Source organism: Chelonia mydas, chromosome 1 (genome assembly GCF_015237465.2).
Source record: "Chelonia mydas isolate rCheMyd1 chromosome 1, rCheMyd1.pri.v2, whole genome shotgun sequence".
Classification (NCBI taxonomy): Eukaryota; Metazoa; Chordata; order Testudines; family Cheloniidae; genus Chelonia; species Chelonia mydas.
In genome coordinates, this window is record NC_057849.1 from 323,752,741 (window position 1) to 323,774,622 (window position 21,882).

At 40.2% G+C, this 21,882-nt stretch overlaps 1 protein-coding gene across 3 annotated transcripts in view; it reads left to right on the forward strand.

Moving 5' to 3' along the window:
- Window positions 1-21,882, forward strand: part of CCDC146 (coiled-coil domain containing 146) — a 128,871-nt gene that overhangs the window by 97,437 nt on the left and 9,552 nt on the right. For 2 of the 3 annotated variants that reach the window (XM_043552065.1, XM_043552073.1), the window contains 10 exons: window positions 1,176-1,352; window positions 2,393-2,466; window positions 4,002-4,229; window positions 5,989-6,175; window positions 10,493-10,588; window positions 11,551-11,721; window positions 15,767-15,897; window positions 16,019-16,183; window positions 17,864-18,088; window positions 19,975-20,203. In XM_043552065.1, the coding sequence (XP_043408000.1) occupies window positions 1,176-1,352; window positions 2,393-2,466; window positions 4,002-4,229; window positions 5,989-6,175; window positions 10,493-10,588; window positions 11,551-11,721; window positions 15,767-15,897; window positions 16,019-16,183; window positions 17,864-18,088; window positions 19,975-20,203 (1,683 nt within the window). The remainder of the gene's footprint in view (window positions 1-1,175; window positions 1,353-2,392; window positions 2,467-4,001; window positions 4,230-5,988; window positions 6,176-10,492; window positions 10,589-11,550; window positions 11,722-15,766; window positions 15,898-16,018; window positions 16,184-17,863; window positions 18,089-19,974; window positions 20,204-21,882) is intronic. The other variant, XM_037889208.2, reaches the window with a different exon arrangement.

A 21,882-nucleotide genomic window follows, 5' to 3' on the forward strand; every position in this document is an offset into this window, starting at 1 on the left:
CCTGATTCTGCAATTCTTGCACATTTTGAATAAAAAACACTCAACAATTAATAATTGCAACAAAAGGTAAATAACATTCTGCATGTGAAAACTACAAATTCAAGATCAGTATTTGGGATAGTGGGATGTACAGCTTTTCCTGGTGAAAAATCCAAATGAACATTGCAGATGGTTCTTCTGGTTCCAGCTGGCTGACCAGGTTTAGAGCAGCGGATCTATTGACTTAGAGGTTCCTGGCACTGCAGTTTATTGGAGCTTCTGGTCCTCCAGTTAAGACCAAGTCTTCTTATCGTATGTGCAATGTGATGCAGGTGACACATAACCAGGATTCATCACTGAATTTGGTCCACTGGTTGGATCATTAGCTTCCCCGGCATGAGCCGGGTACTGGCGGAGAGCACGATATAGTAACCAACAGAAGCCAGTTGAAGGATTGTAATAGTTTTTACTGGAATTTTCCAGGCTTTTACTTTTAGTTTGCCACTTTGAATCCAGCCCAGGTTGGTAGTAGCCAAAATTTAGCATCTACTGGCTATACAGTGGCCTTTCTGAAATGAGCATTACAGTTGATGTTAAATCGACTATTGGCACAAAGGCCAAAGTCTGGACAGACATGAAAATTTAACTTCTGCTCTCACTAATAGGGTTGTCCTTCCATGTCAGAGTTGAGACATGATGATGGAGCAGTGTGCGGTAGTTAGCACTGCTGCTGCTTGTTTGAATATGTTCTATGGGTGAATAGAGGTCTTATGGGCTATCAAGCCAAGACTTATAAAAGAAATAAATCATCAGAACAGTTGGAAGACCTAAGGCAGTATGTATGTATATGAGAAAATATCTTTAAGAGTTATATTTATTTTAAAATTTAAATTTATCTTACAACAAAATATAAAAGAAAATTTGGTGGAAATATGATGGAACCAAAGAATTTTAGGAGTTTTCATAATTGTGATATAGGAAAACTAAACTCATGTGAATATGCAAAAATACCAAAGTAATACATAGTCCATTCAGGCTTCTCAGTCTTTTAAAGAAAAGGCGCACTTCTCTAACGAAAACCCAGAAATTATTAAACACACAATACAATATTTTTTAACAATTGTAAGCAAGAAATGTACTTTCCCCCAAAACCAATACAAATTTGAGATACCTGATCTTTGACTTTACTTTTAAAGGAGACAGAAAAGAAAACAAAAGTGTTGAAAGAAAACTGTGAAGAGCTCCGTAAAGAAACAATCCAAAGGAGAATGGAAGTTAAAGCATTGAAGGAAGATGTGACATCCAAGCAAAGGCTGATGTTAAGAGAACAGAAAGAAGTAGAGGAACTTCTTGAGCAGCAGGATGAGTTAAAAGTAACACAAGAATGAGTATATAAGTGTGTGTGTGTGTGCATGCGCACACTCAGGGAAACACTTTGAATATTCTGAATATTTCTACTGTCATTCAAATATGTACTACCATCAGAAGGCATGGCATAACAAAACACAGCTTTAATCAATAATCATGTATCATGCTGCTATACCATTCCCACAAGTAGCCCTCTGGGAAATTATAGGCATAGTACTGACAACAAGTAGCTTTCATAATGGTCAGAACTCTTAGGCTAATTTCAGGTATATAAATATTAATGAACAAGACAGAACACAGTATTCTGTGAGTTATAATTAGAGCGGGTCAAGAATTTTCAGTCAGTCTTTTTTGATGGAAAATGTAGTTTCTGCAAAATTTTATACAGGAAATTTTCAGTTTTGCTGACGCTTTTTGATTTTTCCATCATGAAAATGAAATCAGTAACTTTCAATAAACACACACACACACAAGCTTGAGACCTAAGATAGGTAAAATTCAGAAGACATGGATCGGTGAAAGGTTTGAGGTCAGATATTTCATGAACCAGGATGGCTGGAAATAGGAGCTTAATAGCATTGGAAAAGCAGGGCTTCCAGTCTTTCAGAAGGACACACAGCACTTCTTTCCAGACCTGTCAGATCTTGAAATATTGGACCTTAATAATGTGAAATATGTATTTATAGAAAAGGTATTTTGTGTCATTTTTAGAGTGTTTTGTGGCTTTCTCTGAGCTCTGGTCAGAACAGATTTGCCCTAAGAATTGGAGCTAGATTTTCTGGTGCTCCTTGACATTGAAAATCTAGGCCTATATATTTATAGCATATGTACATTATCTGTGAGTTTTGCAAATATAATTTTGCATATCTGGTGCACTAGTCAGTAATAAAAATAGCAGCTCTGTTCTTTTGTGGGACAAACTCATGTTACTGAAAAACACACATTTCTGTTCTGGGTCATATTAGTAGTTCAAAGAAAATGTTAGTTCTCTGAAATTATGTAAAATTTAGAGCCTGTTGGTCTAACATTTTTGTTTTATTACTAGGATGAGCTAGTCCGCCTCCATGCTATTCCTCTCCAGCTTGGAAAAGATATGGACAAGATAAAACGCAAAACATTGTATGTTTTTAAATGTACCTAACTAAAATCTTTTCATTTTATTTTTATTATTTGTTTTCTCAGTAATATCTCGGTATAGAGACAACTAACAAAGTTTAAGTTCTTGATACAAAATTCTGATCAATGCAGATACAGTGTGTCCATAATCTACTTAATGAGCAATATCCATGAAACTGAGTCAAAAGGTATAGCATCAGCAGGGAAACATATCTTAGACTTGAAAACAACAATAAAAAAAGTTTTGGAATAACCTTTGGTCACAAACCATAAAAACGTCTGTTAATTCTGCATATTGAGATGGTTGATATCAGATACTACACAGATCTTACCTGATATCCCACAGATTTTTTTCATATGTGGAACAATACTATAGATCTAAATTGATGGTGTAATCTAGCACCTAGCACTTTTAAACACATGCCAGTCCTCAGATGCTGAACATTAGCATAGCACCATTGGCTACAATAAAACTACATCAGTTTTCACCAGCTGAGGATCATGTTGTGAAATTACCAGAGCATCCAGATTTTCTGGGAGCAAGTATTTAGTTACAGTGCTCTGATCCTGGTCTTCCTATAAAAATTATTTGGTCTAATGCTTTAAATGGGGTAGATAATATCCACTCATCATCTGTTATGTTTTCCTCCTTATTCCTTACACACTTCTTTTTGCAGCCAATGGCAGGTTTCTCTGTTTCTATGTTGGGTAATTGGTACAGTAAAGCATGAGATATACTGGTCAAGGAAAAGCATACTTCTTTGAAATGCAACCAATTGCAATTTGGCTACCTTTTCTTAAAACACCTAGTGGCCAAACTGCTGTCCTAAGTTAGCATTCTTTGTACCTTATTAACCTATTATATTACACTGAAGTTTATTCTATCTCCTGACTTCATTCTCTACCTCTAATTATTTTTCTGATGTTACATTTTTGTAAATATAATTCCTTGCCTCTGCTCAATTATTTAATTAAAAAAACTATACATTCCTTTTCTTTTTCTTTCTTCTTTGTCTATTTTTGTGTTTCTAGTTATCTAATTTCTTTGTACAAAAACTGATTTCACATGTGTATTGCCAAGCTGGACTGTGGCTTAGCTATGGATTTGGGAATGGCTTACTGCAAAAATACACATTTGAACCTAAACTGTAACTTGTGCTGTAGTGGTGCTCAAGTGAAAGAAGAGAATGGATAAAGCCCAAAAGGGAGAACTGCCCACTGTAACAAGTCATCAAGAGCGAGTGATCTGAATTCAATCCTCCAGTCACTTGGCATGCTCTCACCAACAAGTGTTAGCTAAGAGTACATGATGCCCTAGTTCAGAGGAGCAGCAAAATGCGCTTCCGAATACTATCCCCATAGCCATGAGGACTCCTGTCCAGGGCAACAGAACAATTGTAGCAGAAGAGATGCTGAGCAATAGTTCTGCTTCTACTCACTGCAGCAGGAATGAAAGCATTTGGTCTTCGGTCTATATTTCTAGAGCTGGATCCATTTTTACAGATGTGATATTATACTGTTTTAAAATGTGTTCTCAGAGATATAGAGAAGAAGAAAAAAATTCTCGTTGACCATGTTCAGGAGTTAAATGATGCCCTTAAAAAAATGGAAAAAAAGAGTGAAGAAGTATTGGAAGAAAAGGAAGATGTAATGAAGGAATTGGATGGAAAACGAGCTTTGCTTGAAAGCAAAGAGCGAGAATTCAACCATTTGACAAAGTTACTAGAAATGAGCAAAGAGAATGAAGCAACAGCCCTGGCAGACAGGTTAGAATAGAAGGCATCAGCCATGTATTCAGAAATGGTATGGGTGAGCACTCATCTATTCTGAATGAATTATTCTTTTCTTGGTTATTGCGTTAAATAGCTTTATTATTGACTTCATAAAATCACACTATTTAACATTACTCTAATTTCACCATGGATTTATATAATTTCTGTTCATTGAGTTATGTTGGTGATCAAAACTTGATGTTATCATACAAGAGAGAAATGCAGTAAGGTCCTGATCCAAAGCCCACTAAACTGCATGGAACAGCTCATTGATTCAGTGGACATTGGATCAGGCCCTAAATGAGAATCCACAAGACGGAGGCTGATGACAATCTTCCACTGTGCCTGAGCAAAGATTGGTTTCAGAGGAGAGGGGTGCTGACAAAGGCCCATTTGTGGCTCCATGATTCTTCTGTCCCACTCCACTAGGGAGGGGCAGCTTTAAGTTACACTGCTTGCAGAAGACCTGCCTCCAGCAAAGAATTGGGTATAGCAGAGCCTTGCTCTGCCACATCTCCTCCCCTCAATTCGCCTCTGACATGGTCACCACCTGACTCACCTCCTCCTGACCCCTGACATCCTTCCTCCCCACTTACACTGGGCAGCACAGCTTTGGTGGAAGAGGCAGCAAAAGCAGGTGGCAAAGCTGGCACAGGGGGGGTGGGGGTGGCAGAGCCACCTCTACCAGCTTTACAACAGCCAGAGATTCCCAGTATCACCAACCAGAAGTGTTCAAACATCTTGAGTCATGCCTCCCCAAATCATGATATTATTTAAAAATAGTACATTTGGGATTTTTTTATGTGCTTTCTGGTTTCTGACCCGTTAAGGTTCATGCTGATCATGCTTTCAAGCATTTCTTTGGAACCAGGAGGGTTAGAAACTTGCTTATTGTTTTGAAGTGAATGCTGAGGTTCTCATATAATCACTGGGCTCTGGGAGCTGTGACTTTAAGAAGAACAGCAGAAATCATGAGAACTGTAATAACATCATGAGAGCTGGGAACAATGGATTACCCCTACACAGGGAGAATTCCCTAGGGGATTTCTCCAGGTGATTTAAATGAGTAAGCAATGCAAAGTGAATTTAGCGGCTCAGAAAACCTAGCCCAGCGATTTTCAAAGGCACCCACATTCTATTGAATTCCAGCTGGATTTGGGCAGCCAGCTCCTTTAGACTCCCTTCTAAATCCCAGCCTCTCTACATCTGGTAATCAATATAAAGTGCTATAATGCTTCAAATCTCAGATCTAGGAGATATTATGCCTGAATCTAGCCAGCTTCAGTTTTCTCCTTTCTTTGTGGGGAAGGATGTATACCTGTAATAATAGCCTTACCTTTAGCAGTAATCCTTCTGCCCTTTCTGTTTGTGTCTCGCATTAAATAAGATTGGATGAACTGATAAATGGAAATTTACAAATGAACAAAATTTAGACTCCCTTAGATATTAAATATACATTTTAATTCTCACTTTAAGAAATAGAAATAATTTCTCTCTTATACTGTGAGTAATTTTTTAGCACTGTTGAAACAAAGCATGGGAATGTTGCCATTGGCTTCAATGGAGTCAGGATTTCACCCATTATGTTTTAGGAGAATGGCCATTAATGTGTGACAAGATAGTTTTTTCTATTTTATTTTGCTGCTCAGCTGCCATAATGCTTTTCCAAACTCAATGTAAAGGGGTCATGTTTGTTTGCATACATCTATTGGATAGGTTTTCTCTTTCTGAAATATTCTATATATCTATGCAGGGCTGGTCTGGAAATTGGTTTACGTAACTGTCTCTTGGAGAAGCAAAAGCAGCATGATAATCTGATTTTTAAACAAAGAGAGAAAGATAGAGATTTGAGAAATTTAAAAAAGATGGAGATGCAATTGAAAATCGCTTATGATTCCTTGGAGCAAATTAAATTACTGCATGAAAGGCTCACATTAGAGGTCTGTATGCAAAACACTGATGACAAGAATTAAAAATATTGCAATAGAAAATCAAATTAAGAAATACTTTTAAAATGGTTGCACAAAAATAAAAATAAGACAACATTTTAAATTTCTATGTACAGAATACAGGGTGTTGCTAACATTTGTACTCAGAGTTCTTGCATTTATAGCTTTCATAAGTACTACATCTGTTTGGCTGTATCTGTGTATGTGAGTATTTGTTATCTGCACAGCGCCCACAACATGCAAGGCACTTTATAGCCATGAAAAAAATATAGTCCCTTTACCCAGAGGACCTTACTAACTAGATCAGGGGTTGGCAAACTTTTTGGCCCAAGGGCCACATTGGCGTTGCAAAACTGTGTGGAGGGCCCGGTATGGAAGGCTGTGCCTCCCCAAACAGCCTGGCCCCCACCCCCTATTGGGCCCCTCCCACTTCCCGCCCCCTGACTGCCCCCCTCAGAACCCCTCACCCATCCAACCCCCCCTGCTCCTTGTCCCCTGACCGCCCCCTGCCGGGACCCCCGCCCCTATCCAACCCCACCTCCTCCCTGTCCCCTGACTGCCCCAACCCCTCTCCAAACCCCCATCCCCTGACAGGCCCCCCCGGGACTCCCACTCCTATCCAATCCACCCCCCCCGCTCCCCGTCCTGACCCCCCCCGCCCCAAAACTCCGCCCCATCCAACCGCCCCCTGACAGGCCCCCTGACACTCCCAAACCTATCCAACTGCCCCCTGCTCCCTGTCCCCTGACTGACCCCCGGGACCCCCAGCCCTGGTCCCCTTACCATGCCTCTCAGAGCAGCATGTCTGGCAGCTGCGCCTCCTGGCCGGAGCCAAACATGCTGCTGCACTGCCCTGCAGAAGCACACAGCTCCGCCGCCCAGAGCGCTGCCTGCACGGCAGCGAGGCTGCAGGGGAGTGGGAACAGCAGGGGAAGGGCTGGGGGCTAGCCTCCCGGGTGGGGAGCTCAAGGGTCAGGCAGGACGGTCCTGCGGGCCGGATGTGGCCTGCGGGCCGTAGTTTGCCGCCTCTGAACTAGATAGACAACATACAAGTACAATACAGGGAAAGGTTAAGGAGCAACATGAAGAAGTGTGAACAAACAACAGACTATTACACATATCTGGTAGTGCCACCATTTTATTGTAATCTTCACTGAGGAGTAACTGGGATTTGTAGGCTGTTTGAAGAGGTGTGTTTTAGGAGGCTGGAGGCCTAGCAAACTGAGCCGGGTGTTTAAAGGCATGGCACCTGTGAAGTGCTATAAGTATTGTTATCCCCACTTATGAGAGGGCAAAATAACTGAGTGGTTTGCTCAAGGTCACAGAAAAAATTAGTGATAGACATGACTAGAACCCAGGATTACATGGCTCCCAGTTCTTTACTTAAATCACTAAAGCACACTTCCCTTTATATTGTGCAGGTTTCTTGTATGTTAGAGTAAATCAGGTTCTTTCTTTGTTTTAACCTGATTCCAGGGAATTGATACCATTTGATGTTTGGTATTACGAATAAAGTACTCTCCTCTATGTCTCCTTCATTCCCACTCCAATTACATGTCTGTTTATTTCCGCTCTCTTCCTTCATTTCCCCAATCCACTGTCCACATGGCTTTCTTTGTCTTCTTTTCACACTCATGCCTTCTGTCACTCTGCCCCTTATAAGAACAGTTTAATTCACCTTGTCTACCAAGCACCCTCCTTCTCCTCCTTCAAATCCTTCCTTAAGGAATTCCACTGCTCAAGTGAGCTGTAGCTCACGAAAGCTTATGCTCAAATAAATTTGTTAGTCTCTAAGGTGCCAAAAGTACTCCTTTTCTTTTTGAGGAATCCTCCTGATCCTCTCCTCACTAGTTGTTCCCCAACTCTCCATTTCCTGAACTATTGTTCTGTGCCTTGTGTTGGCTTTGTTTTTCTTGTCTGTTGAAGATTGTAAACCTGTCTTTCAAAATTCTAATTCCCCCTTGGCAAGTAATTATTTTTGACAGGATAGTAAAATATCATCTCAGTAAAAGGCTAGTGAGCAGATATGCCAGGCCTGGTACAATTTCATTACAATTTTGCATGGCTGTTGTAAGCTCTTTGGGGCAGAAAATGTTTACTATATGTTTTAAAAGTGCTGTTTAAATTTATAAAGCTGAAACTATTACTTTATAATTTTACTTCTGCTATCCCACTCACCACTGCAAAAACAAAAAAGGAATTTCCTTCTGAATTCATCTCACTGCTTATTACTCACCCTGTGACACAATTCAAGTGGGAAAAAATGCACACGAAGTTGCTGTTGTTTTCCAATCAAGGATTATGCAAGACACAAGTTTCAGACTCAGCTTATTTGAAATATTGCTTAATGGGCTGATGAGTGTCCCTCCAGTGATAATAAAGGCATTAACCAGCTGCCTCTTAGTAAGTCCAAGGAAATGGGACCTCTTCTGTGCTGCTGTAAACAAATTTTGCTGAAGAAAGAACCATAACTGGCCACTATGGTTGAATGTCAAACTCAAACTGACAAAAATCAGGGGCATTCAGAGTTTAAAATTCACCATATCCAGTGAGATCCTCACCCCTGCTCCTTCCCCTTTATATCAGGTAACAAGGCTCAAGCAGCATAAAGGTTGCAACAGGCACTGTGGAAGTCAGCCATAAGGTTGCTTCCCAAGAACCGTCTTTCAAGCTCTAGCATAGAGAGTGTGCCTGGGGAGGGGGCCACAGAACACAGCCCTGTTGAGATTCTGGACAGCATGGCCTGCAGGCGAGCCCCAAGAGACAGCTGTAATTTAGACAGGCCCTGAGGGCTATCTCAGATATTCTGGGGGCTTCTCCAGCCCACAGAACAGTCCGGGATCAGGAGCGCACAAAGGTGGCGTAAAGCAATATGGCCAGCCTCAAGAGATCAAAAAGTATGAGTAAGACCCTCTCAACAGCTCAAAAATCATGTCAACCCCCCAAAGTCATGAGCTTTAAAAAAAATCAAATCATGTGACCGTGGGCAAGTCACTTGGGTCAAATTTTAAAAAGTGGCATCTGATTGTGAGTGCCTCTGTTTTTGGGAATCCAACTTGAGACACCTCGAGCCTGATTTTTCAGCTCCCTTTGAATTGAATTGGAATTGTGGGTGCTCAACGAATCTGAAAGTCAGACCAAAGTTGTCTCAGATTGGGCACCCGAAAACTAAGGATGCCAAAATCAGGTGCCACATTTGAAAATTTTGGCCTTCATTTTACTGTGTTTTAATTTTCCCATCGATAAAATGGAGATAATATCCACCTTTGTAATACTATTTAAGAACCACAAATTAAGAGTGCTGTGTAAGTGCAAAATATTATTTATTATCTATGTTAGTGTATAGAATTTTGAATCTGGTTGTACTTGGAAAATGGCATCTTGGGGTTCAGAATTTATTTTGGCTGTGTGACTTCTGGATCCGGTGTACTCAGTTTGCAAGTGAAAAAAATACTATTTCTAACTGCCAGCATTGCAAACTCGACACAAGCTGTCCCTCTTACATACTGCTACTAGCAGAGGTTCTTCAAGACACATTAGTTCCTCTGTGGCACCTGTGTTATCCCATTGTCTCCAAATTATACCCCAGTGAAACTTTGCAACACAAATGTTTTTAGTGGAATTACACACATATAATTTAATTGGAACTTAATTTCTAATCAGTCTAGGCTTCATTATAATATCTGAGTCACTAAACAATTCTGATGATGATGAACAAGATGGAGTATATTCAGCTCACTCTATTATTTGTTTTGGCTTCTTCAAGGCTAACAGGAGTAAGAAGCCCTAAAATTGCATTAAAATCACTAAAAGCAGCAGGTATGACTTTCATTATATACAAGGGTTAAATATTGAACCCCCATTAAGTCAATGGCAAAATTCCCATTGTCTTCAGTGGGGACAGGATTTCACTGAAAAAACTATCTATGAAGCTAGAATGTGATATTTTTACAGTCACTTATCAGACTAGAACCATGCTTTATGCTGCAGTGAAACACTGACTCTCAGGAATGGCAGTACCGACCCACCTATGTTGTTGTGAAGTTTAGGATTTATGGCTAACATTTTCCAGTGAAAATTTGAGAAAATTACTTTTAATGCTATTATTTATTTATTGTTTGTATTACCATAGTGTTGAGGAGCTATGGTGATGGATCAGAACCCCATTCTGTACAAAGACAGAACTAAAGATGGTCCCTGCCCCAAAGAGCTTACAATATATCAAGCTGCTTGAAAGATATTATCTATGTTTACATCTTTTCATATTCTTCTCTCACATCATTTTGCTTGCTTGATCTGTCTTTTTAGGTAGATGCTATCCCTAAAGATGATGGGACATTGGTGGAAAGAAGAAGAGAACTTCAAAAAGAAGTTGAAATGAATAAGAGAAATCTGGCCCAGGAGGTGAACAGCTCTCCTTCCTTATATTTCTTTCTACAGCAACTAGCTTTCAAACTACAAGATAAAAGGGCTGTTTGCAGAAAGTTTGCCAAGCATTTCCAGTTGTAGGTGTCCAGTGAGATAATGTACAGTGGAATCTGTTTTATTTTAAAACACTGTCAAGGTATTTGTTGTATTTTTAAAACTTATTTTTGCTCTCACTATAATTGGTCACCTATTGGAAGTATGAGAGAGAAATATGCTTCCGAATTAAAATGTTCTCTCCATTATAGGATCCCATCTACACTACAGCTGGAACTGTGGTGGGTGTAATTGGCTTTGGATATGGCAGTGTGACGTTATTAAAGCAAACACAGTTCAGCATGTCCACAATATAGATTTTCATGTAAATTGTGTGTGCTTGCCACCAACTGCCACACTGTCAACAGTATTAGTGCATTCTGGGAAAATCTAGGTGGCTGTCTTATAATACCTCGGTTGCTGGTTCTGTCTGAAAGTGTTGGTGTGCTAAGCACTATAATGACGAGCTCACTGGAAGTGATAGATGGTGTTTTTCAGATAGAGATCTCACAATTCCCGCCTCTTGTCCACATAGGAGTCTTTCTTTTTATGCCAGTCCCAGAATTCATTAGCATCATTGTTTATTATGGGCATTTTAAGATGTTTTGACAATCTTGGTTGTTCAGGCTGCTGAATGTTCTGGGCTTTCTTATTTTCATGCTCAATAATCTAACGGTGGATAAGCCAGAAATGTTCCACTGTGACAGAGCATTTTGGTGTATTCTTGTAGGGCATCATGTTGTGGTTCTGTTAGTAGTGATTTTTTTTTTAATACCCATGTAGACCAAAACCCTTACACGGACTTTGAAAATATAAGCAAAAAAGAGCATTTCAGATTTTGTGCCTACCAGCATTGATACTACAGTTCATAAATAATATTAAAGTGAAGTTTGGTTTTACTTTAGAAAATGACAACAGATGTTGAGGCCCATATGTTAGAACAATGTATTGCTGAAGAAGATCAGCTTTTTAAGGAGCAGGAACGCTGCAGAGATGAGTTAGCCCGTCTTGCACGCCTGACTCAGGTCAAAGCTGATGAGAGGGAACAGAAATCTAAGGACTCCTTAAAAGCACAGGTAAAAATGTATGGTTCATCTCACTGGAAAACTGTTTTTGAGTGTATTAGATTACATTACTTATCAATAAAATGATCACTCAACATAATCTCCTGCTCCCTTGAGAATTCTGTCATAACATGAGGTTAATATCATGACATTATGTTGATTCATTGTCACCTTATGATATAATATAATAACAGTACATCAAAATGTCATCATGCCACAATGCAATGTGATGCCACCTGATTTCAGGCGTCACAAATGGCCTTCAAAACAAGAACAAGCTATAAAATAATGGGACAGCATCTAGATACCTCAGTCTAGAAATTCAGATCACAGAAGTTGCATATCATACTCCACAAAGACATGAGTATCCAAAGAATACTGATCGTCCTTCATTCTGAACTCAGGCTACAGTCCAAATTTTTCTGACATATTGTAGAATGTAATCCCTGACGTTACTTTTGGTATAAAAGAGCAAACTAGAACAGAACATAAGAACAGCCATACTGGGTCAGACCAATGGTCCATCTAGCCCAGTATCCTGTCTTCCAACAGTGGCCAATGCCAGGTGCTTCAGAAAGAATGAACAGAACAGATAATAAAGTGATCCATCCCATGTCACCCATTCCGAGCTTCTGGCAAAGCGAGGCTATGGACACTTCAGAGCATGGTTTTCCATCCCTGCCCATCCTGGCTAATAGCCATTGGTGGACCTATCCTCCATGAACTTATCTAGTTCTTTTTTAAACCCTGTTATAGTCTTGGCGTTCACAACATCCTCTGGCACAGGGTTCCACAGGTTGACTATGCGTTGTGTGAAGAAATACTTCCTTTTGTTCTTTTTAAACCTGCCGCCTATTAATTTCATTTGGTGCCCCCTAGTTCTTGTGTTATGAGAAGGAGTAAATAACACTTCCTTATTTACTTTCTCCCCACCAGTCATGATTTTATAGACCTCAGTCATATCTCCCCTTAGTCGTCTCTTTTCCAAGCTGAACAGTCCCCATCTTCGTAATCTGTCCTCATATGGAAGCTGTTCCATACCCCTAACCATACTCTTTTCTGTACCTTTTCCAATGCCAGTATATCTTTTTTGAGGTGGGATGACCAGATCTGCACGCAATATTCAAGATGTGGGTATACCATGGATTTATATAGAGGCAATATGATATTTTCTGTCTAATCTATCCCTTTCCTAATGATTCCCAACATTTGGTTAGCTTTTTAGACTGCTGCTGCAAAATGAATGGAAGTTTTCAGAGAACTATCCACAATGACTCCAAGATCCCTTTCTTGAGTGGTAACAGCTAATTTAGATTCCGTCATTTTATATGTATAGTTGAGATTATGTTTTCCAATGTGCATTACTTTGACTTTATCAACATGGAATTTCATCTGCCATGTTGTTGCCCATTCACGCAGTTTTGTGAGATTCCTTTGTAACTCTTTGCAGTCATTTCCTTCTTATTGTGCATAGGGTTGCTGTCTGCAATTTACTGGCACTGTGACATTGCATATATGTTATGATGTTGCATAATTCATGCCAAATATTAACTTCTGTTCATAGAAACAACCAGGGAGGCCAAAATCTAATCTATCTATCTATATAGCTATCTATTTGGATTTTTGCCAAGTATATAAGAGTGCCTGTCCAGTGCTCTTGGCAGCCGTGACAATCTTTTAAAAATACTTTAAATAAACAGATACATCAGTTTCCCCATATCAGATCAAAATAACCCAGTAAAAGCATAAATATAACCACTTAATGCACCACACCAGACCTGCTGACCGGGGGGGCGGGGAAGGAGACAACAAATGGGGCAATTGCCTGGAGGCCCGGGTGATTTAAAAGGGCCTGGGGGCCCCTGGCCACCACTGCTGCTGTGGTAGTGGCAGCCAGGAGCCCAGGGCCCTTTTAAATCACCACAGGGCTCCTAAGCATGTCTGGGGTGGCGACCAGCAGCATATTAACGCCTAGGCCAACAAAGCCTAGGCCTAGGGTGGCAAATTTGCAGGGGCGGCAAATTTTTAATAGCAGCCAGAGGCTGCTTCCCCCAGTGCCGGTTTGCGCCCTCCGCCCCTGTCCCCACCCCAACTCCACCCCTTCCCTGCCCCCTCCCTGCCCCTATTGGTCCCCTTCCCCAAATCCCCGCCCCAGCCCCGCCTCCTCTCCTGAGCACACCGCGTTCCCCCCTTCCCCCTCCTTCGCGAAGCTGTTTCGCGCCTAAGCACTAGTAGGGAGTGGGGAGAAGCAGGACCTGGCGGCGCACTCAGGGGAGGAGGCGGAGGTGGAGCGGAGGTGAGCTGGCGGGAGGCGGGGGAGCGGCAATTATTTCTGGGCCTAGGGGCGGCAAAATCATTAATCCGCCACTGGTGGTGACTGCTCCAGGCCCTGCACTTTATGGGGCCCTGCAATTGGCCAGCAAGGTCAGTCCCAGAAATGATGGGTCTGTCCTGGAAGTGACAGATTTGTCACTTCCTCTCTGGGCCCTGCACCCTGCTAGGGATGGCGCTGGGGCCTGGAATTGCTGTCAGTGGGCCTGCATCACATACACAATGCCCAGAGTCCCACACTACATCCAGCCAGTCCACCCCACTCCCATCTTATCATGGGCAAGAAAGAAAAGAAAGGCCTTGCAGGGCACCTTGAAGGTTAATAAACTCGGGTGGTTACAGTTCTGGAAGTTACTAAGTTCAGAAGGTCCAGGGCTCGAATGAAGAACCTAGAAATGTACCTTTCCGAGCAATCGTCCATGATTGTTTGAAAGCCAGGAAAGAGTAGGGACCAGTGCAAACCCAGACTAAAGAAGCTAGAGAACTGCAATTTCCTTCCTGCCAGGAGTCCAGGACTCAACTTCAGACATGTCTTTACCAGACAATCACATCATAAAGGAAATGATAGGCTGAGGAATGGAAACAGCAGGCCTCAAGACAGAAGAATTGCGAACTGGTTGCCCTTGCCAAGTCTTGTGAGAAATGGGAGAGATAGCAATAGACTTTTTTTCTCCACCTCCTTCCTATAGATCTTTCTTGTGCTGTCATCATAGCTGCTTTGCTCTCTCTTATTTCTCATCCTTTTTCTGAAAAGAAGGTGAAGGAAATTTAGGTGCCAAGGTGCTTTAGAAAATCCCACTGGGTGCCTGTCTGCATCTTCAAGTGGCTAACTGCCTTTAAGAATGTGGCCCAAGGTGACTTCAAGAAAAAGAAAGAATGCTGAGAGATGGAAGTAACTCCGTACTGAGACAAAGAGAGGCAAAAAGACTGAGGGAATTAGGGCACTAAATAGCTAAAGGATACAGAGCTCTTTTGCCTCCTTGCTTCCTCACAGGCAGATGATGCAGTATCAGGAATCCTGCTGAAATGGGAGTTAAGACCTAATTTGGATAAGAGCAAATGGGGCATGTTCATTCCTAGTACAACCCTACTGACCTCAATGAAAGGATTAATTTTGTCCAGTGATTTACAATATTCTCATTATTAACCAATCCTGCAAGGTATTCAGCTTCCCCTGAAAGGTGTTGTGTACCCTCAACTCTCATTGACGCTAGTAGGAATAGAGGATATTCAGCAACTCTTAGGTGTCAATCAACACTTTGCAAGCTGTATGCTTTCTCAAAGAAAGACTGATAAATGTTAAGATGCAGCATCAAACTATTATCTTAACTACGGTAATAATAATGTTGTTGAATGACTTTATGTAAGTGAATTGTGTTCCCTGAAATTGTTAGCAATCTTTGAAGGGAAGGTTATTATCCCTCTTTTTGTCCTTCATGGTTACTCTTCCACTAGTAATCAAAAGACTAAAAGACATCTCTGATTTTACTATAGTTAGAACAAAATATGAGTCTTTAGAATAATTTTCCTCACTGCTTCCTTCTTATCTATGAAAATTCAGTTTCTGATTTTACTATAGTTAGAACAAAATATGAGTCTTTAGAATAATTTTCCTCACTTCTTCCTTCTTATCTATGAAAATTCAGTTTTTGTAACGTCCTGTATCATTTAAGATGACATAAACAAGTTTCTTCAACTCAACTTCATATTTGGAATTTCTTTGCAGATCCTGACCTATCAAAAATGTTCAATGCTATTTATGTTTCAGATAAGGCTCCACAACATTATTAAAGAGATAAAAACAAAGGAACTTGAAATAAGGGAATATAAGAAGAAGAAGAAAGCAATCCAAAGGCAGTAAGAGAATTATAACAATACACTAGAGGAAATGACACTTTTTCTAAAGCAATAACCCATTTAAATTATTTATGTATAAGCATTATAATAACCATTTCCTTAAATACTTGCATTTTTTCAGACTCAAAGGATTTGCTAAAATGTATGACCTTATTCGAAATGAGAGAAACAAATGTGTAAACCTGGTGCAGACTGCTCGCCAGAAAACAACTGAAATTAAAGAGAGAGCAAAAATGCTAGAGAATGAGATGGAAATTTTAAGGAGCAATGTTATAATTAAAGAAAGGTAAGTGTCAAAGTAAATATTTCCTTTGAATAACATTCCTTGGTTCCTTTAACCTCTGAAGGCTTAGGATATCATTATTTATCAATGGATGGTGTTGTAAAGTGGGACTTGTTCATTATGAGGCAAAACTTGCCCCATCCTCCTCAGTCACAGGGAGCCCCAGATGCTGGTGTGATTCCATTGTGTGTAGGCAGGAGGCAGGATCTCAAGAGCCCATTCAGGGAGTCTACACTCACTGTGAACTGTGGAGCTCAACTCTTCCATTTGTGAATTGTGGCGCTCTTCTTGTATTTGCAACTCTATACAGCTGGGTTTGAGAGTCAAGTGGGTCAGGGGAGGAGTGGAATAAGGACATTGGATCTGCCTCTGTACATAATCAATGGCCCTTGCACTGCTTAGAGCCAGAGCTACTGATGCTTTAGTAGCTGCACAGTGGTTCCACCCCCTGGGAACAAGATTCGTTCTTACCCGGGTGACATGGACCTGCCTGGTGCCAAGCTTATTTACTTGGACTTTGCATGGGAAACAGGATTTAACACCATACTGTCATTGGCCTGCTGCAGTCTGCGCAGTTTAGGGAACAGATGTATTGAATGTGTCCACCAAGCAAATAGTTCATCCATAAAATATTTAATAATACTTTGTACTTCTGTAACAGCATCTATCTCAGTTTTCTTGACAAATATTTAAACAAATCTTATAGCACCTTGTGAAGTAGAGAAGTCTTATTATCCCCACTTAGATGAGGGGAAACTAAGGCCGAGAGGCTTAATGACAGCCTATGTCACGAAGCTACTCAATGGCAAAGTCAAAAATAGAATCCAGGAGACCTAACCATGAGATCATACTTCCTCCTATAAAGCCTCTAGTGTCTGTTAAGATTAATTTCTTTATAGCAGAGATAAATAGGTATTTGAACTAGCAGTGATACTCACTCCAGATGGAGTAAAGTAATTCTAAATACCATCTTATTAGCAATTTAGAAGAATGGACTATGTGGAAACTGAAATCCAACTTATCAGTGAGGGAGCATCATCCAGTGGTTAGAGAATACAGCTCTCTGGGAATCATGAGTTCTAGTTTTTATTCCCATTCTGCCTCTGATTCGCTATTTGATTGTACTTTAGCCACTCAAACCTCTCTTTATATCAGTTTACTCATCTGTAAAATGGGGATGTTAATACTTTTCTCTCTCATGAGAGTGAGGTGAGGAATAATTCATGTTTGGAAAAGACTTGGAGATCTTTGAATTAAAGGCACTAGAATAGTGCAAGACATTATTTCAGTATTATTATTTAAATAGAGATAGAGTTAGACTTTATGTACATTTAGAAAATTTTGCATCAGTGTTATTTCCTATGACTTTATCTCCTGCGGCACCCTGGGAAGCAGAGAATAGCCATAGTGCATAGCCCTTCTCTGTGCCTGACGCACCTCTTATTCTGAGGGGCTGAGAATGAAAGAATTATAGAGGCCTTATCCAGTTCTATACAGATTTGGGAGGCCCTCTGCAAAAGGGGCATTCTTAGAGGGTTGTTTCCACCCCTTTTAATGCTCCTGTGTACTGCCAGAGAGGTGTAAAGGGCTTTAGTGTAACTGAGGATAAAGGCCAAGTTCTGTTATATTAAGTGAATTGAAATTACAAAAATCTTTCCCTTTTCTCTGTTGCTTTTATTAAAGAAAACTGCAGAAAAACCTTCTGAAGCATTCAAATAATATTGCAATCAAAGACAGCATCCAAAGTGATGTCTGCAAAATTATTGCAACTCTGCAAGAGATGAAGGAAAAGAGAGAGCAACAGTTACTGGATGTTGACAGACTCACCAGTATGCTCACCCGCATTGAAGAGGAAATGGTGCAGCTACGCAAAAAATATGAAAGGGCTGTTCTGCGTCGAAATGAGAGGTAAGAAACAGGGTAATTTGACACATAAAACACCTTGAGTCACTTCCATGACATTTCACTTATTTAAAATGGTAACCAGCAATTGATGAAAGATGCCATTTCTTCATAGGATCTAGTTCTGGTGTCCATCTGCAGTTTATTGTTATAGATAGGGTTGCCGACTTTCTAATCACACAAAACCGAACACCCATGCCCCGCCCTTCTCTGAGGCCCTACCCTGCTCACTCCATCCTCGCTCCCTCCATTGTTCGCTGTCCCCCACCCTCACTCACTTACTCATTTTCACCGGGCTGGGGAGGGTCCCTTTTTGACCAGGTGTTCCGGCTGAAGATACTGTTGTATTTTGCCTATAAATATAAACTGGCCTTAGATTTATGTTTAAATTTTGAAATGGAAAATAGTCCTGGAACAGGCCTACCATTAGCCAAAGTTATTTTTGTTTGTTTCCTTGTATCAACAATATTTTTAAAAGGAGGAAACCTTCTAACCAGGAAGGCTAGATACCTGGAATTTGCCCTCACTAGAATGGCAATATCTGAATTGAGAGTGAGAAAGCTGTGCATTACAATATATAGTTATTTGGCATTTCTTCATTGGTTACATTGTACAACCCACAGAATAATATCTATAATAACAACTGTATTGGCTATTGAATCCCCTGAGAGATTAATATCATCCTCCCCTGTTTGTGTATAAGTGCACAGATGTGGTATGAGAAGGCACAAGAGATGAATATCACTGACCAGGATAATCCATTCTTTAAATAAACTTCCATGGAAGGTGTCAAGGTTCCTTCCCCACTCTGAACTCTAGGGTACAGATGTGGAGTCCTGCATGAAAGATCCCCTAAGCTTATTCTTACCAGCTTAAGTTAAAAACTTCCGCAAGGTACAACCTTTGCCTTGGCCTTGAACAGTATGCTGCCACCACCAACCATTTAAAACAAAAAACAGGGAAAGAGCCCACTTGGAGACGTCTTTCCCCAAAATATCCCCCCAAGCCCTACACCCCCTTTCCTGGGGAAGGCTTGATAATAATCCTCACCAATCTGTACAAGTGAACACAGACCCAAACCTTTGGATCTTAAGAACAATGAAAAATCAATCAGGTTCTTAAAAGAAGAATTTTAATTAAAGAAAAGATAAAAGAATCACCTCTGTAAAATCAGGATGGTAAATACCTTACAGGGTAATCAGATTCAAAACACAGAGAATCCCTCTAGGCAAAACCTTAAGTTACAAAAAGACACAAAAACAGGAATATACGTTCCATTCAGCACATCTTATTTTACCAGCCATTAAACAAAAGGAAATCTAACACATTTCTAGCTAGATTACTTACTAACTAACAATTGTAAGGCTGCATTCCTGATCAGTTCCCGGCAAAAGCATCACACAGACAGACAGACCCTTTGTTTCTCTCCCCCCCCCCCCCCGACTCCTGATTTGAAAGTATCTTGTCTCCTCATTGGTCATTTTGGTCAGGTGAGAGCGAGGTTATCTTAGCTTCTTAACCCTTTACAGGTGAAAGGGTTTTGCCTCTGGCCAGGAGGGATTTTATAGCACTGTATACAGAAAGGTGGTTACCCTTCCTTTTATATTTATGACAGAAGGCAATAGAATTGTCAAAAAAGTATACTGGGAGACCAGCACATAGGTTATGTTTACAGCTCTATGTCCACTCATTCTTACAGATATGAACATTTTTGTCATTGGTTAATAATACTGTAAAGGTTTAAATAAGGATTTTGTGAAATCTGTGCACATTTTCAGAGATGATTGCTAGTGCTAAAATCTGCCACTTGCATTCTTGAATGGAACTAACATTGAATGTGAATGGAAAATTTTAAAACCTGATTTTAACTTTTAATTTTGGGTCTGTTGCAGTGGTGTTTTGCTCATAGAGCGAGAGGAAGAAGTATGTATTTTCTATGAAAAAATAAACATTCAGGAGATGATGAGTAGAAATGGAGATATTGAGATGCAAGTCATGGATGAAAAGATCAGATTTCTGAAGCTGAAGCTAGCTGAGAAAAAGAGACAGATTGAGTTGTCCCTGAAAATGCTGCCCATGAAGAATGCCTTGGATGCAGATCTGGTGGTACTTCAAATTCAGGTAGGTGGAATTAGAGAACTAATTTTTGGGAGGGTAGGTTTTATTTTCATTTTTTTAAATACATAAATTATTTCAGTTTGTACTACTCTGTGTTCTGATAAAAGAAATTAAATCACAGTTGTGGGAATTTAAGTTCATTCCATATGAAAAGCTACAGTGTGAACAGTATGGTTGACACAAACGGACAAAACATTAAGGTACCAATCCAGTAAAGCACTTAAGCATGTGCATAACTTTAAGAAAGTTTGTAGTCCTATTGATTTCAGTCAACTCACACGATTAAACTTGCACACTTTCTGAAGTGGTTGGGGCCTAAGATAAGAATAATGTTGCTTTAAACATCAGCATGGTTAAACTGTAGGATAGGCATAAGGCATCATGTAAAAACAGGCACTGTCTGAAATTAGTCAAAAATGTATTGGCTGTGTCTTTTTTCAGTCTTTCCACTTTGCAAAATAGTAGCTCAATTCACTGAAAATACTTGACCTTAAACCTACTCTGGAGACTATGCTGCCTACTATGATATAATCCATGTACATGTTCCCCATACAAAAAACGGAGTTTTAGCTCTCATTACAAAATGACATTCAACAATTAACAAGCTGTAGTGTTCATCATTGTTGTGGACATTCTTCCTTTGCTTTCTGAAATGGCTCATTTACTTCTGACCTTATCTCCAGATGGTAATCTTTTCCATATATATTCTGTTTGCTTCTGTACAGAATTGTAATTTATGGTGCATCACTGATGCTAGTAGTTGCATAGACTAGAGATTGTGACTCATCGTAAGATAACACTGCACTATTCTCTTACCTCTGCTCTTTTAGGGAAATTGCATGTACAGCTAAGAGAATACAGTTTCGCATAGTGTCTTTCATAAAAGTGTACCCCAAAGAACTTTATAGGGGTACTGTAATTAATTGAGTTACAGAGTTACATAATGAATAGAGGGAGTGAGAAACTATGGAAATGAGCCAGAGGGAACAAAGATTTTTCATCTGAGATTCGAAATGATATGGTGAGTCAGTCAGGCAAGTGCAGTGACAAAACACAGAGGTGTTGTTTCCTGAACTGAAGCAAAGAGAGTTGTGAAACTTTGGGTTGATACTGTAGCAGAAATTGTAAACATCCTGTAGCTTCTCCTTCATGGTGACGCTTCTTATCGAACATAAAGGTTTATGTAAAGGGAGACTATTGCTGTTTTTTGTTTAGTTTCTCATGTAATAAAATCAGCATAAAATCAGAAAGCAGTGAAGCATAGTGGGCATGATATTAATGACAGGGTACGTTTCAGAAATTTTCCCAAGTGGGAGATTGTTCCAGTGACCAATGGCAAATAATGAGTCATCAGAATTTTAAAAGCAAAAGGTCATGCCCTCATATTGTTCTTACTGTAGGCCAGTTGATCCAACTCTCTCATTACTTCTGCCACTTTCTGACATCCCAATTAGCTCTTCCGGAGTCAACACTCCTCATCTGAGATTGACAATAGGCACTGTCTCTGGTGAGACACATTCTATTGGTTTGGTTGTATCTCCTAGATATGGGTGAAAACTATAACCTGGAATCCAAACTCAGAATTTTGGGGTGGATTGCTGAATTTGAAACTCTGGACTTGATGTGAATCTGTTCCTGGGGCTTTGGTCCCTGGTTGGGTTCAAACTCATAAGTGTTCTAGT